This window comes from Mobula hypostoma, chromosome 7 (genome assembly GCF_963921235.1).
Source record: "Mobula hypostoma chromosome 7, sMobHyp1.1, whole genome shotgun sequence".
NCBI classification, from domain to species: Eukaryota; Metazoa; Chordata; class Chondrichthyes; order Myliobatiformes; family Myliobatidae; genus Mobula; species Mobula hypostoma.
The window spans coordinates 135,942,886-135,957,523 of NC_086103.1; the positions used below are offsets into that span (position 1 = coordinate 135,942,886).

At 37.8% G+C, this 14,638-nt stretch overlaps 1 protein-coding gene across 5 annotated transcripts in view; it reads left to right on the top strand.

Moving 5' to 3' along the window:
- Positions 1–14,638, top strand: part of dync2h1 (dynein cytoplasmic 2 heavy chain 1) — a 493,185-nt gene that overhangs the window by 218,207 nt on the left and 260,340 nt on the right. For all 5 annotated transcript variants that reach the window (XM_063054085.1, XM_063054084.1, XM_063054086.1 and 2 more), the window contains 6 exons: positions 3,550–3,663; positions 5,032–5,192; positions 8,735–8,858; positions 9,087–9,208; positions 11,159–11,245; positions 11,586–11,712. In XM_063054085.1, the coding sequence (XP_062910155.1) occupies positions 3,550–3,663; positions 5,032–5,192; positions 8,735–8,858; positions 9,087–9,208; positions 11,159–11,245; positions 11,586–11,712 (735 nt within the window). The remainder of the gene's footprint in view (positions 1–3,549; positions 3,664–5,031; positions 5,193–8,734; positions 8,859–9,086; positions 9,209–11,158; positions 11,246–11,585; positions 11,713–14,638) is intronic.

The window sequence follows — 14,638 nt, forward strand, 5'->3', positions numbered from 1 at the left end:
AAGTGTATTATTATGAAGGATGATTTCATTTTAGGCCCATAAGCTACAGGAGTTCTGAGTTTATGAGTTGTCTGGAGGCCTAGAGCAGTTGCATTATTCAAATTTCAATGAAGAATAATGACTGAGGTGTAAACTGGGTTATCAAATCTCTATTGTTCATTTTATGCTCTAGCAAAGTTGAATTTCATTTTTGAAATAATATAACATTTCACCTGTGCACTGAACTAACTTAGAATCATCTAAAGGAAAATAATATGTCCTCATGGAATTTCATGTCAGATTATATTAATGTTTTAAACTTATGATAATGGACTTCTCTTAAATGTACCTTTTGCATCTTGGATATTCTTCTATTAGCAGACATCCCACCCTGCAAAATATCATTTTTATGATGATGATGATTATGAAGACACGTAGTCCTCTTTTACTGTCATTTAGTAATGCTTGCATTAAGAAATGATACATTATTTCCTCTGGTGTGATATCACAAAACACAGGACAAGCCAAGACTGAAAAAACTGACAAAACCACATAATTATAACATATAGTTACAAACAGTGTAACAATACCATAACTTGATGAAGAAGTCCATGAGCACAGTAAAGTTCAAAGTTTCTCAAATGTTCCACATCTCACGCCGACGGGAGAAGGAAGAAAAACTCTCCCTGCCATGCCGACCACAATCCGACTCTGAGTCATCCGAAAACTTCGAGCGCTGATCAGCTCTCTGACACCGATACTGAGCGCCATCTCTGTCCGAACGATTCGACCTCCTTCTTGGTCGCCAAAAGCAGGCAAGGCCAGGGATTTGAGGCCTATCCTCTGAAAGATTCCCGACCACACAGTAACGACAGTAGCGAATGGGCATTTCGGAAATTTCTCCAGATGCTCCTCTGTGCTTTCACGTCCATTCTCCATCAAATCTGAATTGTCCATGGCCCCTATTTAACAGATACGATATCATTTTTCACCGGAGGGCTGCGCACACGTAGGCGCGGCACCATCTTCTCCTCCCGTCATTTCAGGGAGGTAGCACCATCAATATGTGGGAGACTCCTGGAACTTCTGGGAGAGGTGGGATGTCTGCATTAAAGGAAATAAGAAATAGATGCATGAACAGGCTATTTGGTCCTTTATGCTTTCTTCACTATTGAATAAGATCATGGCTGATATTAGCATTACTTTTCAGCACAAAACCTATATGCTTCAATTTCCTTAAGATCCATAAATCTTTCAAACTCTGCTTTGAATGTATACATTAATTAAATATCCACTGTCCTTTTGAGTAGTGAATTTCAAAGATTCTCTGCCCTCTTGAGTGAAAAAAAAATCATTCCCATCTTTCTCCTGAAGGGTAGCCTCCAAATGGAAATACTATATTGAAGGTGGAACTGCAGTCAATAAACAATGGTCTAAAATAGGTGTTTTTGCTGTTCAGATGTTGGATGCAGTTATGGAGTACTTGGAAGAATGTGACAAAATAGTTATCATAGTGTTTTTAAGGGGAAACCTTGCCTTTCAGTAATGTTAGAATTCTTTGAAACAATAATGTGAAGTTTGGGTAACAGAGAGCTAGTGGACATCATTTACCTGACAAGGTGCCACATGTGAGGCTGTTAAACAAGAAAAGGGCCCATGGTGTTGAGGCAAGGTACTAGCATCACGAATCAATCAACCTCTACCTTAAATATGCATAAAGATTTGGCCTCCACAGCTGCCTGTGGGAAAGAATTCTGCAGATTCACCATTCTCTGACTAAAGAAATTCCTCCTCATCTCCATTCTAAAAGGATGCCCCTCTATTCTGAGACTGTATCGTCTGGTCTTAGACTCTCCCACCACAGGAAACATCCTCTCCTCATCCACTGTAGCAAGACTTTTCACCATTCGATGGGTTTCAATAAGATCACCTCCTGTTCTTCTGAATTTCAGTGATCGTAGGCCCAGAGCCATCAAATGCTCTTCACACGACAAGTCATTCAATCCTGGAATCATTTTTGTCAATTTCCATTGAATCCTCTTCAGTTTCAGCACATCAGGATTAGAAAGGAAGGGGATTATGTCAGAATAAAAAAGTGGGAGAGGGGAAGGAGGACTTGCTAGAGGGTGATAGGCAAAGCCAGGTCGGTAGGAAAGGTAAAGGGCTGAAAAAAAACAAATCTGATAGGAGAAGAGAGTGGACCATGGGAGAAAGGGAAGGAGGAGGGGCACCAAGGGGAGGTAATAGGCAGGTGAGAAAAAGAGGTAAGAGACCAGAGTGGGGAATAGAAGAAGAGGGAAGGAGGAGGGAAAAAAATTACTGGAAGGGGATATCGATGTTCATGACATCAGTGTGGAGACTACCTAGTCGGAATATGAGGTGTTGCTCCTCTACCCTGAGAGTGGCAGAAGAGAAGACCATGGATCGATATGTCAGAACGTTGAAAGGGAATAAGAATTAAAATGGTTGGCCACCGAGAAATTTTGATTTTGGCAGATGGAGCAGAAATGCTCAAGAATACAGCCTCCCCAATTTACTTCATGTCTCATCAATGTTGAGGAGGCTGCACCCGGAGAACCAGATACAGTAGATGACTCTAGCAGATTTGCAGGTGAAGTGTTGCCTCAGGTGGAAGGGCATTTTGGGGCTCTGAATGGAGGTAAAGGGAGGAAGTGAATGGTCTCCTGGTAATTTTTCCCCTCTCTCTTCTCTCTTCTTCTATTCCCTACTCTGGCCTTTTAGCTCTTCTCCTCTCCTGCCTATCACCTCCCCCTGGTGCTACTCCTTCTATTTCTCCCATAGACCACCATTTTCTCCTATCAGATCTTCTTTTCTAGCCCTTTACCTTTCCCACCTGGCTTCACCTATCACCTTTTAGCTAGTCCTCCTTTCCTTCCCCCCACCTTTTTATTCCGGCATCTTCCACCTTCCTTTCCAGCCCTGAAGAAGGGTCTCGATGTGTCAACTGTTATTTATTTCCATAGATGCTGCTTGACCTGCTGAGTTCTTCCAGCATTTTGTTCTGATTTATAGCATCTGTTGAACCTCTTGAGTTTATGGGCAGAGAGCTGGAAAGTGAAACCAGGCAGAATAATTCTTTTTATGATCAGCAAAGAAATATGTTGCTTCATTCCCAACTGTTAATTTTTCTGATTCTATGATTTAATTTTATAAATTAAGTCTTTGAATATAGAAGCAGAGAACTCATGAAAACATTTTGGAAATTGCTGTAAGATCTCAGCTGGAGTGTTGCATAGTTTTCAAGAATGTTAAGGCTCTGGGAAGGGTGTAAAAGAGATTTACCAGATAATACCAAGGATAAGAGTTGGAACATTAATTTGGAAAATTTGGGGAAGCTGGGACTTAATCTTTTTTTCTTTTTGGAAAATTTGTTGAAATTGGGAAATCTAATTGTAACATTTTGCATAGGGCACAAATTGGCACAATGATGATACAATGTTTTGCTTGCTTTTTCGATGATGTTTATTTTCTGTTTGTTTGGTTCTATATTACTTTGGGAATGGCAACACAAACTAATACAAATGTTTAAATTTAATGGTTTCCTGACAGAATGCAAGTGAACAGAAAACTGAAATGGAACAGTTAAAACAGAAGATAGCTGAGGAAATGGTGAAAATCGAAAAGCGTAAAGGTGTAATTGACAATGAACTTATGCATGTCCAGGTAATGTTCATTATTTTCTGTGTTGCTATTTCCAGAAGATTAAAAGAGTTTGTTATTAAAATTGTTTGAGATTATGAAGGAAGAAATTCAATTCAGCTAGGTAACTGAAAAAAAATCAACTAATTTCATGTATCTGCTGGTATCATAGTTTCATTTTCCAAGAACTATGTTGATCGTATATAAGTGAGAGTTTAAACAAACATCCGCAAGTACCTTATGCAACAACTCACAGCTGACTTAATGAGAGTTAACGCTCTTAAAGAACAGTCGCTTCTGACATGGTCTCATCTTGTGTTATATCAAAAATTGTAATTACGTACTGTATATGTTTCTATATACTACACAGTATGCTGCAAGAAAATGAATCTGAACATTGTACATAATGATATAGAAAACTTTCATAATAAATTTACTTTGAACTTCAAACACAGAAATTATTTTTCAGAGAATCACCAGGAATTTTCTTGGACGAGCTTACTGCTATGCCTGCTTTTCCATCAGCAGGTCCCTTTGTGAGAATTTTCTCAAGAAAGATGTCCTCAACCTGATCAGCAAGGATCTGGGTGGCATAAGGATGTCAGAATATGTCTCTCACAAAAACACTTCGGCAGTTCCGAAAGTTATGATCCAAGCTGAACTACCTCTTAAAGCTGTCAAACAGTTTGTTTATGAAGGTCTCTGGCATTCACAAACATCCAGAACCAATTAAACATTTAAAAGACATTGAATAATCCAAAAATCAATTGAAAGAGGTTAAAATTATTCCAAGAAAAGTAAATTAATTTAATCTTTCAAAAATGTGTATTATGCCTGTCAACAGTTCCCTGACATTTAAATGAAACAAGTCACTGAATCTGCACATGGTCTGACATGTGCAGGTTCAGCAGGCTGAGAACTGCATGAAGTTTCCATTCTACTGCTGTTTTAGAACAGTGAATTTTACAGTGTTTGTCAACTTTATGGAAATTCATGGATGCTAGCATGGAAATCCTGAGCCTGAAAGTGCGGAAATTTCAGTTCTAATTTTTGTGCTTATATAATTGAATATTTTGAATTTGAATTCAATTCAGTACTTAAACATTTTAACAATTCGTGTCAAAATTGTATATCTCAGTCCTTTCAACCAAAGCCACCATTGAGACATGAATATTAGCATGAAGATTGGTAAGTGGTTGTAAAGAGTAGATTTTCTAATTCGTTATTTCTGTGCACTGTGAGCAATTGTACTCCAATTTCATTTTCATTTGTTTAATTCTACGCAGTTCACGGATTGAATCCAAGACATGCTTCTTTGGCTGTATGACTGTTTTACATCATATTACATGTGTTCTCTGAGCTATTAGATAGAAGCTATTTTTTGTCTTTCAGCCTTATGTAGATGAAGCCAGGCGAGCGGTTGGAAATATAAAGCCAGAGTCACTCTCAGAAATACGGTCACTGCGTATGCCACCTGATGTCATCAGGGATATTTTGGAAGGAGTATTACGGCTGATGGGTATTTTTGATACTTCATGGGTCAGCATGAAAAGGTGTGAATGCGTGAAGCTGAATCTCATGCTATGTCAAATGTAACAAAATGTTGTAAGATAGGTAGAACAAGTGTGACAATGATTAAATTATTTTAATTTTGTGCCTCAAAGAATTTGTTAAATTGAAAGATGTTTTGAAATAGAGAAGCATTTTTTTCCTGCATCAAGCAATAGTTTTACACAAGATGAGATGCTCTAGGTCAGATAAAAATGAAAGCTCCCAGTATTTTGTGAATCAAAATAACCGAGTTCCATCTCAAAAGAAATGCTTCTTGTAACCAATGAGTAAAATTTCACAGTTCTATTAACTCAGCTTGTGACCCCTCTAATCAAGATTGCTTCAGGTTTTGAGGTCATTTTTTGTTTCAGATGACTTAGAAACATTTATTTGTTTTATTTTGTAAATACTCTTTCTTCTTCACTGTTGCAGGATCAGTGATGAGATCTTTAATTAGTTTTAGCTTGCTGTACCTCATTCATTTTGCAGGTGGAACCTCCACTTATCCAGACTGAATGATGAAAACTGATCTTGATGGCTGAATTGGGCCATGAACTCATAATTGCAACAAGACCTTAGACATGAATGTCTTCTGTCAAAGCTGTAACTGACTTTAATATTTTAAAGGCTTCTGATAATCAGAGTTGGGAGTGAAATTGAAATGATTTCACTACTTCAACAAGTTAGGAATTACAAAGAATTTGAGGTATCGGTAATCATCTTGAATGTTACAATCATTGTGAAGAATTGGAGGATGCAGAATTGTATGAAGGCAGTTCATTAACTACACTAGGTATCTGCGCTAATTTTGTTAATTTACAGTTAATCAAAAGAACCCGGCAGATGAATTCCTCCATCAATAACTATTGGGAGCTAATACATGGTTTTATAGTACTGTAGAGGTGTTGGTAGTGTTCTAATTTGTTGTGTATTTCATTTAAGTACATAAATTGGTACCCAGTTAAATGGTAGTTGTCTTTTTTTTAATATCTTTTAACTACTTCTGTGAAACTTTGGCTATTTGGGGCAGCCGCTTAACTGGGCCAAAATGTGCTGGTTCTGATATGTCCCAATTAACTGGAATCCAATTTACCTCCAGATTTACGTGCATAATGTTTGTAATTGTGAGTTTATATTTTTTTTACAGTGGGGTGCTTTTCCTCTTACACCCATTGACTAAATTAATAGTGACATTATTCCCTGAAAATAACTAGCTACTAATTAAACGATAGACTGAACTAGGGCATTAAAGGGATCTCAGCAATCAAAGGGAGGTGTTTACACAATTCTGCAAAAAATACCTGAAGTTACAAATACATTAGCATATTGTAAACTATAAAGACAGAACAAATGTAGCATTGGGTAATCTTTAAAATTTTGTGCCTCTTAAAACTTGGAATGCAGGGTGACTAATAGTTCTGTCTTTCAGACGAGTTATGCATGTTCCGACAGACAGACATATCTTTAGTGACTTCATGTCTGGGTTGCTGTTTGTACAAGAAGATTCCCCCAACCATGTAATGTTCTTCAGTCCTGTGTTCCTTCTGGAGCAATCTGCTACCTTTGCACAAATGCAGCATGAACTCATCCCTTGTCAGCAGTCTACAGTAATTGAAAGAAATCTGATTGTACTGTGTATGAGTCCCTAAGATGAAAACCCTGAAGACAAATGCTAGTAATATGAGAAATTTGATTTTTAATGCTTTCTATAGTCCTAAAACAGAGTGGCATTATATGGGTGAAGTACCACTCTGCTCTGTCCGGTGGAATTAGTCCTTACTCTTAATAAATAAAGGTGTAGCCATGGGCACCCTTATAGGTCCCAGCTATGCCTGCCTTTTTGTTGGCTTTGTGGAACAATCCATGTTCCAGGCCTATACTGGTATCTGTCCCCCACTTTTCCTTTGCTACATCGATGACTGCATTGGCGCTGCTTCCTTCATGCATGCTGAGCTCGTTGACTTCATTAACTTTGCCTCCAACTTTCACCCTGCCCTCAAGTTTACCTGGTCCATTTCCGACACCTCCCTCCCCTTTCTTGAACTTTCTGTTTCTATCTCTGGAGACAACTCATCTGCTGATGTCTACTATAAGCCTACAGACTCTCACAGCTACCTGGACTATTCCACTTCCCACTCTGTCTCTTACAAAAATGCCATCCCCTTCTCGCAATTCCTCCATCTCCGCCGCATCTGTTCTCAGGATGAGGCTTTTCATTCCAGGACGAAGGAGATGTCCACCTTTTTTAAAGAAAGGGGTTTCCCTTCCTCCACCATCAACTCTGCTTTCAAATGCATCTCTCCCATTTCACGCACATCTGCTCTCACCCCATCCTCCTGCCACCCCATTAGGAATAGGGATCCTCTTGTCCTCACCTACCACCCCACCAGCCTCCAGGTCCAACATATAATCTTCTGTAACTTCCGCCACCTCCAATGGGATCCCACCACTAAGCACATCTTTCCCTCCCCCCCCCCCGCTTTCCGCAGGGATTGCTCTCTATGCGACTCCCTTGTCCATTCGTTCCCCACCCCATCCCTCCCCACCGATCTCCCTCCTGGCACTTATCCTTGTAAGCAGAACAAGTGCTACACATGCCCTTACACTTCCTCCCTCACTACCATTCAGGGCCCCAGACAGTCCTTCCAGGTGAGGCGACACTTCACTTGTGAGTCGGCTGGGGTGATATACTGCGTCCGGTGCTCCCGATGTGGCCTTCTATATATTGGCGAGACCTGACGCAGACTGGGAGACTGTTTCGCTGAACATCTACGCTCTGTCCGCCAGAGAAAGCAGGATCTCCCAGTGGCCACGTATTTTAATTCCACATCCCATACCCATTCTGATATGTCTATCCACTGCCTCCTCTACTGTCAAGATTAAGCCACACTTAGGTTGGAGACCTTATATTCCGTCTGGATGGCATGATGGCATGAACATTGACTTCTCATATATATATATATTCTTTTTCTCTCTCTCCTTTTTCTCCCTCTGTCCCTCTCACTATAACTCCTTACCCATCCTCTGGACTTCCCCCCTCCCCCTTCCTTTCTCCCTAGGCCTCCTGTCCCATGATCCTGTCATATTCCTTTTGCCAATCAACTGTCCAGCTCTTGGCTCCATCCCTCCCCCTCCTGTCTTCTCCTATAATTTCGGATCTCCCCCTCCCCTCCCACTTTCAAATCTCTTACCATCTCTTCTTTCAGTTAATCTTGACAAAGGGTCTCGGCCTGAAACGTCGACTGTACCTCTTCCTATAGATGCTGTCTGGCCTGCTGCGTTCACCAGAATTTTTGTGTGTGTTGCTTGAAATTCCAGCATCTGCAGATTTCCTCATGTTTGTGAAGTACAGTAGTGCTGTTTTAGTGTCCCAACGAACTCTAATTTTTTTTAAAGAGCTTAAATCAGGATAAAATAGAAGAGACAAATTTATTGTACATATTGCGTAAACAATATAATTTATGAAGTATGTTATCTAAAATTATCTAATTGATTTTAAAAGGAAGCAGTGGTTTAATGAATGATTTTACCTTTGGCCTCACAGTTTCTTGGCAAAACGGGGAGTGAGAGAGGAGATTGCAACCTTTGATGCCTGGAGTATTAGCAGAGAAATCAGAGAGAGTGTAGAAGGACTTTTGCAGAAGAACAGCGCTTCTTTTGACCCAAAGGTATTCTCAATAATAATAGGAGATCTTTATGGAAGATTATTAGAGACAATTAAATGAATAACAATTTAGAAATAAAAATCAGTAGCAACATTTTATGTTTGCTTATGAAATTTCGTTGGCAGTACAATGAAGGCCTTGGTTATATATCTATATGTCCTGCAGTTGTATTGATCTAAGTATTGAATTGTTTTGTGTGCAATATTTAACAAATTTGCTATGAATTTACAGAATGCAAAGCGTGCCAGTGCTGCAGCTGCTCCATTGGCTGCATGGGTTCGAGCTAATGTGAAATATTCATATGTCCTGGAAAAGATTCAACCACTGGAAAAAGAACAAGCTGTGTTGATGGAGTGAGTAATTCAGGATTAGGGCATTAATTTTATGTGTTTCATAAATCAGCCTGTTTTAGTTACATATCTTCTGCATAAATTTATATTTGTCCAAAGATCAGAACAGTCACCTACTAAATATAAATTACATATAGGATAATCAATGCTCAATATTGAGTTAGCAGGTGTACTGAGCCAAGTCAGTATTGGCATAACTTTAGAATTAAATCGACGAGATTTAATAAATAATGTTAAGTTAGTCACTTGATCACAGAGTACAGATCAATTTATTGTTAAACAATTTAAACTTCGTTTGGAATTTTAAGTAAAAAATTAACCTTACAAAAGCTCTAATTCTTTCATCTAAACAAAACATCATTCTGCTGCTTCAAGTTTATCTAAATACTTGTCAAGATGAAATCTCACAACATTTCTGGAAATTTTCATGTACCTTTACAAACAATTGTTCAAATTGAAATGTCCAAAATACCAATCTCAGAATGTGCATAATTTAAGAATCAGATTTAATACCACTGGCATATGTCATGAAACTTTTGTTTTGCAGCAGCAATACACTGCAATACAAAATAATAAAAACTGTAAATTACAATAAGTATATATAATAAAAGAAATTTTAATTGAATAAGTAGTGTAAAAGGAGAGGAGAAAAACACTGAGGTAGTTTTCATGGGTTTACTGTCCATTCAGAAATGTGATGACGGAGGGGAAGAAGCTATTTTTGAAATGTTGAGTGTGTATCTTCAGCCTCCTGTATCTCATCCTTGATGATAGCAATGAGATGAGGGCATGTCCTGGGTGATGGTGGTCCTTAATGATGGATGCCACCTTTTGAAGGTGTTCTGGATGCTGTGGAAGCTAGTACCCATTAATGAAGCTGGCTGTGTTTACAATTTTCTGCAGCTTTTTCCAATCCTGTGCCCCTTGATGCCAGACGGTGATGCATCAGTTAGAATGCTCTGAATGGTGCATCTGTAGAGATTTGCGAGGGTCTTTTGTGATGTACCAAATCTTCTCAAACTCTTAATGAAATATAGCAACCTCCATGCCTTCTTGTAATTGCATCAATATGTTGGTCCTAAGATAGATCACAAGAGATGTTGACACACAGGAACTTGAAACTGCTTACCCTTTCCTTTTTTGATCCCTCAATAAGGACTGCAGTGTATTTCCTCGACTTTCCCTTCCTGAAGTCTACAATTAATTCATTGCTGTTAGTATTTTAAGACTTTTAACATTTTTGTTGACGTAACCTATCAGTAACTCAGTGACATTTAGATAGTACATTGCTTAGAAAACACTCTATGACCTGGACTTATTTCATAATTTACTGGCATAATTTAGATATTACTATTTAACTATTTATGGTTCTATTACTATTTATTATTTATGGTGCAACTGTAACGAAAACCAATTTCCCCCTGGGATCAATAAAGTATGACTATGACTATGACTATCAATTTAATATCAGACCTTGGGCTTGCAAGTTTCTGGTGAGTTGATCATTCTGTTCTACAATGACAGAGAGGGTGAAAACTGAATGCAACATCAGGACCATTGATGAGTAAACTAGATAATGTCAAGTTGATGAGTATTGTGACTCCTCCTCCATTTTGATTACCAAATTGTTATAACAGGATGTAATTAATTGTCAAATGGGAATGTTATAACATTGGTGAAAACAAATAAGCCTATTGCTTGAATATGAAATAAGTGGAGAGGGAGGAATGTTTAAAAAAAAAGGAATTTATGATAACTACTTAGAACTGTTTCAAATATACTCCTCACGTATCTCAGCATCTTTCTTCATAACACTTCAACATGAAGCTTGTCATTTTAAAAACCTGCTGCATTAATGCAACATTGCATTTAATAGTACTTTGAATAAATTGTGTGTTATATTTTGTTTTTCATAGTGTGCACTTGAGTTACTTTTATCTTCTTCTTGTACAGAAACCTAAATAAAACTGAAGAAAGAAAACAAAATCTGGAAATCAAGCTCCAAAGTGTGGGACAGAAAGTGGCTGAACTTAAAGAAAAGTAAACTTATTTGAAATAAATTTTGAAAAATGGAAAGCATAATTATATAGAAATAAAGCTTAGAAGTTTGCAATATAGGAGAAAACTATAGTATATTATCTCTTCCACAACAATCCAAATTTAATAATTCTCTCCCTGTTATCTTGTAAATTATCCCATTTTGTTATTTATTGAATATGCCCTTAAAAGAAGCAGTGATGTCTGTTTTAATCAGTCTTTAGAGTAAAGCTCTCCTTCAGCTCACTGTGAAAATAAACATCTAAGCTCTCTCCTCACTCTTTCAGTAATCATTTTATCTGGTTAATCCCTTATCACTATCTTAAAAACACTTATTTAACAGGTTCCAGATCAGAACAACTGAAGCAGCTAAATTGGAAGCAGAAGTAAATAAAGCTCAGGAGACCATAGAGGCAGCTGAAAAACTGATTGGTCAACTTGATGGGGAACACAAAAGGTGGATTACGCAAGTAAGTTTCAACATTAAAATGAAGTAAAATGTTGTAGATTAATTGAAAGTGGTTTCCAACTGGTGTAGTTTTCAATACCTAAAAAATCAATATATGGAAAGTAATACAATTTATAATTTATATAATTAGTTTACGATTTTAGAAAGGCTGCTGTTAAGATTTATTGCAAATAGTTAGTCCAGATCACGTGAAAGTCCTCCTAAAGTTTTAATTTTGCTTTGTGTGCTGATTAAGTTTTTCTTTTTGTTGAAGCCTCCAGTTCCAAGGGTTAGATGGGGATGTGGAGCTGAGATTGCTATCAAATCAGCATGTTATGAATTCGTGGAGGGGCCTAGTCCTCCTCTTTTGCTTGGGCTAACCATCTGTGTCTTTGATAAGATATCAATGATTAAAATTGTTTGGACTTTTGAAAGTTCTGTTCACATGTGATGTCCTTTAATGCTTGCCACTTGTTTTAGAATATTCAGATTTACTAAATATTCTTGTTTGCTGGTGTCATTAAAGTTATTACTTACATGTCCTGCTGACTACCCATGTCTGAAAGAACAAAACAAAGCTTAATGACCTAATTTACCAAGGTTTCATTTCAGTGATGGTAAATCTATACTTCATCAAAAATTGGTACTAGGAGACCTGTTATCAATGTTCTTGCTTGTATTTGGAGATGTGCGTTGCTCCATGCCTTTCTTAATTTGTTAAAATTGTGATCATAAAGACATTCTTGTTTATATTCTGTAAAGTGAATTGAAGTTGCAGTCCTTATTGAGAAAATATACCAACCTTTAATATCTTTCCCTTCATTCTGTTTTCTTCCTTTTTTCTATCATGTTTTTCTTTATTTTTCATTTTTTGTAGTGTGTCAGGAGCCAGGATCTTCCACTAAGTAGTGAGCTATCTGCTTTCATTGAGCTGCCTGTCCATGGAACAGGTTCCATTGCACACTTCTCCATTAGAGAGCTGATTGGTGAGGCCTGGTTCTGTGCAGTGGCTTCACATGCATAACTAAAAGGCTGTGCCCTGCACTGTTGCTTTGAGAGTTGATTATGCTCTGTTGTCAAGCCGACTGACAGTTAAAGGTGTCAAGAAAACTTAACATTTGTGAAAGTTTCTGTTGCTGACAACATTAAGTAAAACTGAAAGGATGTTAACTTGTACTATCCTTCTCTCCTCAGCTGTGTTTTTTTTAAATCAAAAGATTCGGACCAGCATCAGCTTAATGTGAACATAGTGGAATCTGTGGAGTTTGCATTCCTTTGCTGAACTCAAGTTATTGAGTTCCACAGAGGGTTATTGGCCTGGAGTCGAGTGATCAACTAAAGAGAAGTTTGGCCTTTATTCTGATTATATTCATCTAGCTATGTAGGTGAAAGCTGGCAGTTCCTAATGAGTCTGTCAGCTTCTAAGCATCTGGGCTATTATTCCTTTCCCTCTGCCATATATTTTCCACTTCTCTTTACATTTTTACTTTCTACTTAGTGTATTCATTCACTTCTGACTGAACATACTGCAGTTTCCTTTCGTTATCTATCAAAGTAGATCAAGGGAAAGGCAGAAAAATATTGCTGAAATGGTTCATGCATTAGCAAGAGAGAATCTGCAGATGCTGGAAATCCAAGCAACACACACAAAATGCTGGAGGAACTCAGCAGTTCAGGCAGCATCTGTGGAAAAGAGTAAACAGTCGACATTTCAGGCCGAGACCCTTTGACTGTACTTTTTTCCATAGATACTGCCTGGCCTGATGAGTTCCTCCAGCATTTTGTGTGTGTTGCTTGGTCCATGTATGTCAAGTATCTTTGCTAAAGAAGCAGTCGATGAAGTTTTAATTGGACGCATTCAGTGGCACCACAGGGGCTGTCTAAATATCATGGATATTGAATTAATTTGTTCTTTCTGGCTTCCAGAAGAAAGAAAACAATTTCATAACATTTGAATTTACAAGTACAGTGCACATTTTGATCTTGGTAAAGCTTGATTAACTGTTTTCCAAGTCTTGGATCTACTTGCTATTTGACCAAGACTTTGCTCTGTTAAAATTATTTGGTAGTTGGTATGCAATGCATGCCCATTGTTGCACTGTCATCTTCCCTTATTCATGACTGGAGTCATCTTTGATCCTGATGATCTGCTAAAGTAGAAAATTGTAGCTACCTTTTGTAAATATATCATCCGAATCTTGCTTAAATCTAAGCTGCTAAAATTCCATTTGGCATGTGGACTTTATGAAGTATTCCTCTGGATACATCAGGCATGAGTGAAATTGACATGCTTGTTGTATGACTGCACCGGTAACTGCATTGGACACTTTATTTTAGAACCATGTAGAAACAAATTGAATTTACAGTACAAAGCAGGGCATTTGAATCAATGGGTCTCAGCTATTATTGCTATTACTTTTATGTCTTCTCCCACATGACAGTTTAAAGCTTTTATGTTTCACAGTCTTTTTAGCTATTCCTTAAATGTTTCAAAATTGTTTATTCAATCTTTCCTTTGTTGCAGATTACACATTCTAACAGATTTCAGGAGGAGATCCTTCTGAATTGCTTACATTTCCACTTGTCATCTCCTCTTTAAAAAAAAAACTCAAATAAGGTTGTAAAATAAGAATCTGCACCATGCAAAGTCATGCTGACTATCCCTAATATGCCCATACTTTTCCAAATGAGTGTAAATGCCATCCGTAAGAAACCTCTCCGATAGTTTCCCTTCACAGATATAAAGCTTGCTAGCCACCTTAAAATAAAGAAACAACATTGGCTACTCTCCAGTCCTCTGGGACCTTGCCTGTGAACAGGTAGATGCAAAAATCTTTGACAAGTTCCAGGCAATTTCCTCTTGTCTTTGATTAACCTGACATAGATTTTTGTTAATACTTCAAATTTTCAGCACCTGCACTTTTCATTTGATGATGAGCTCTAAGTCC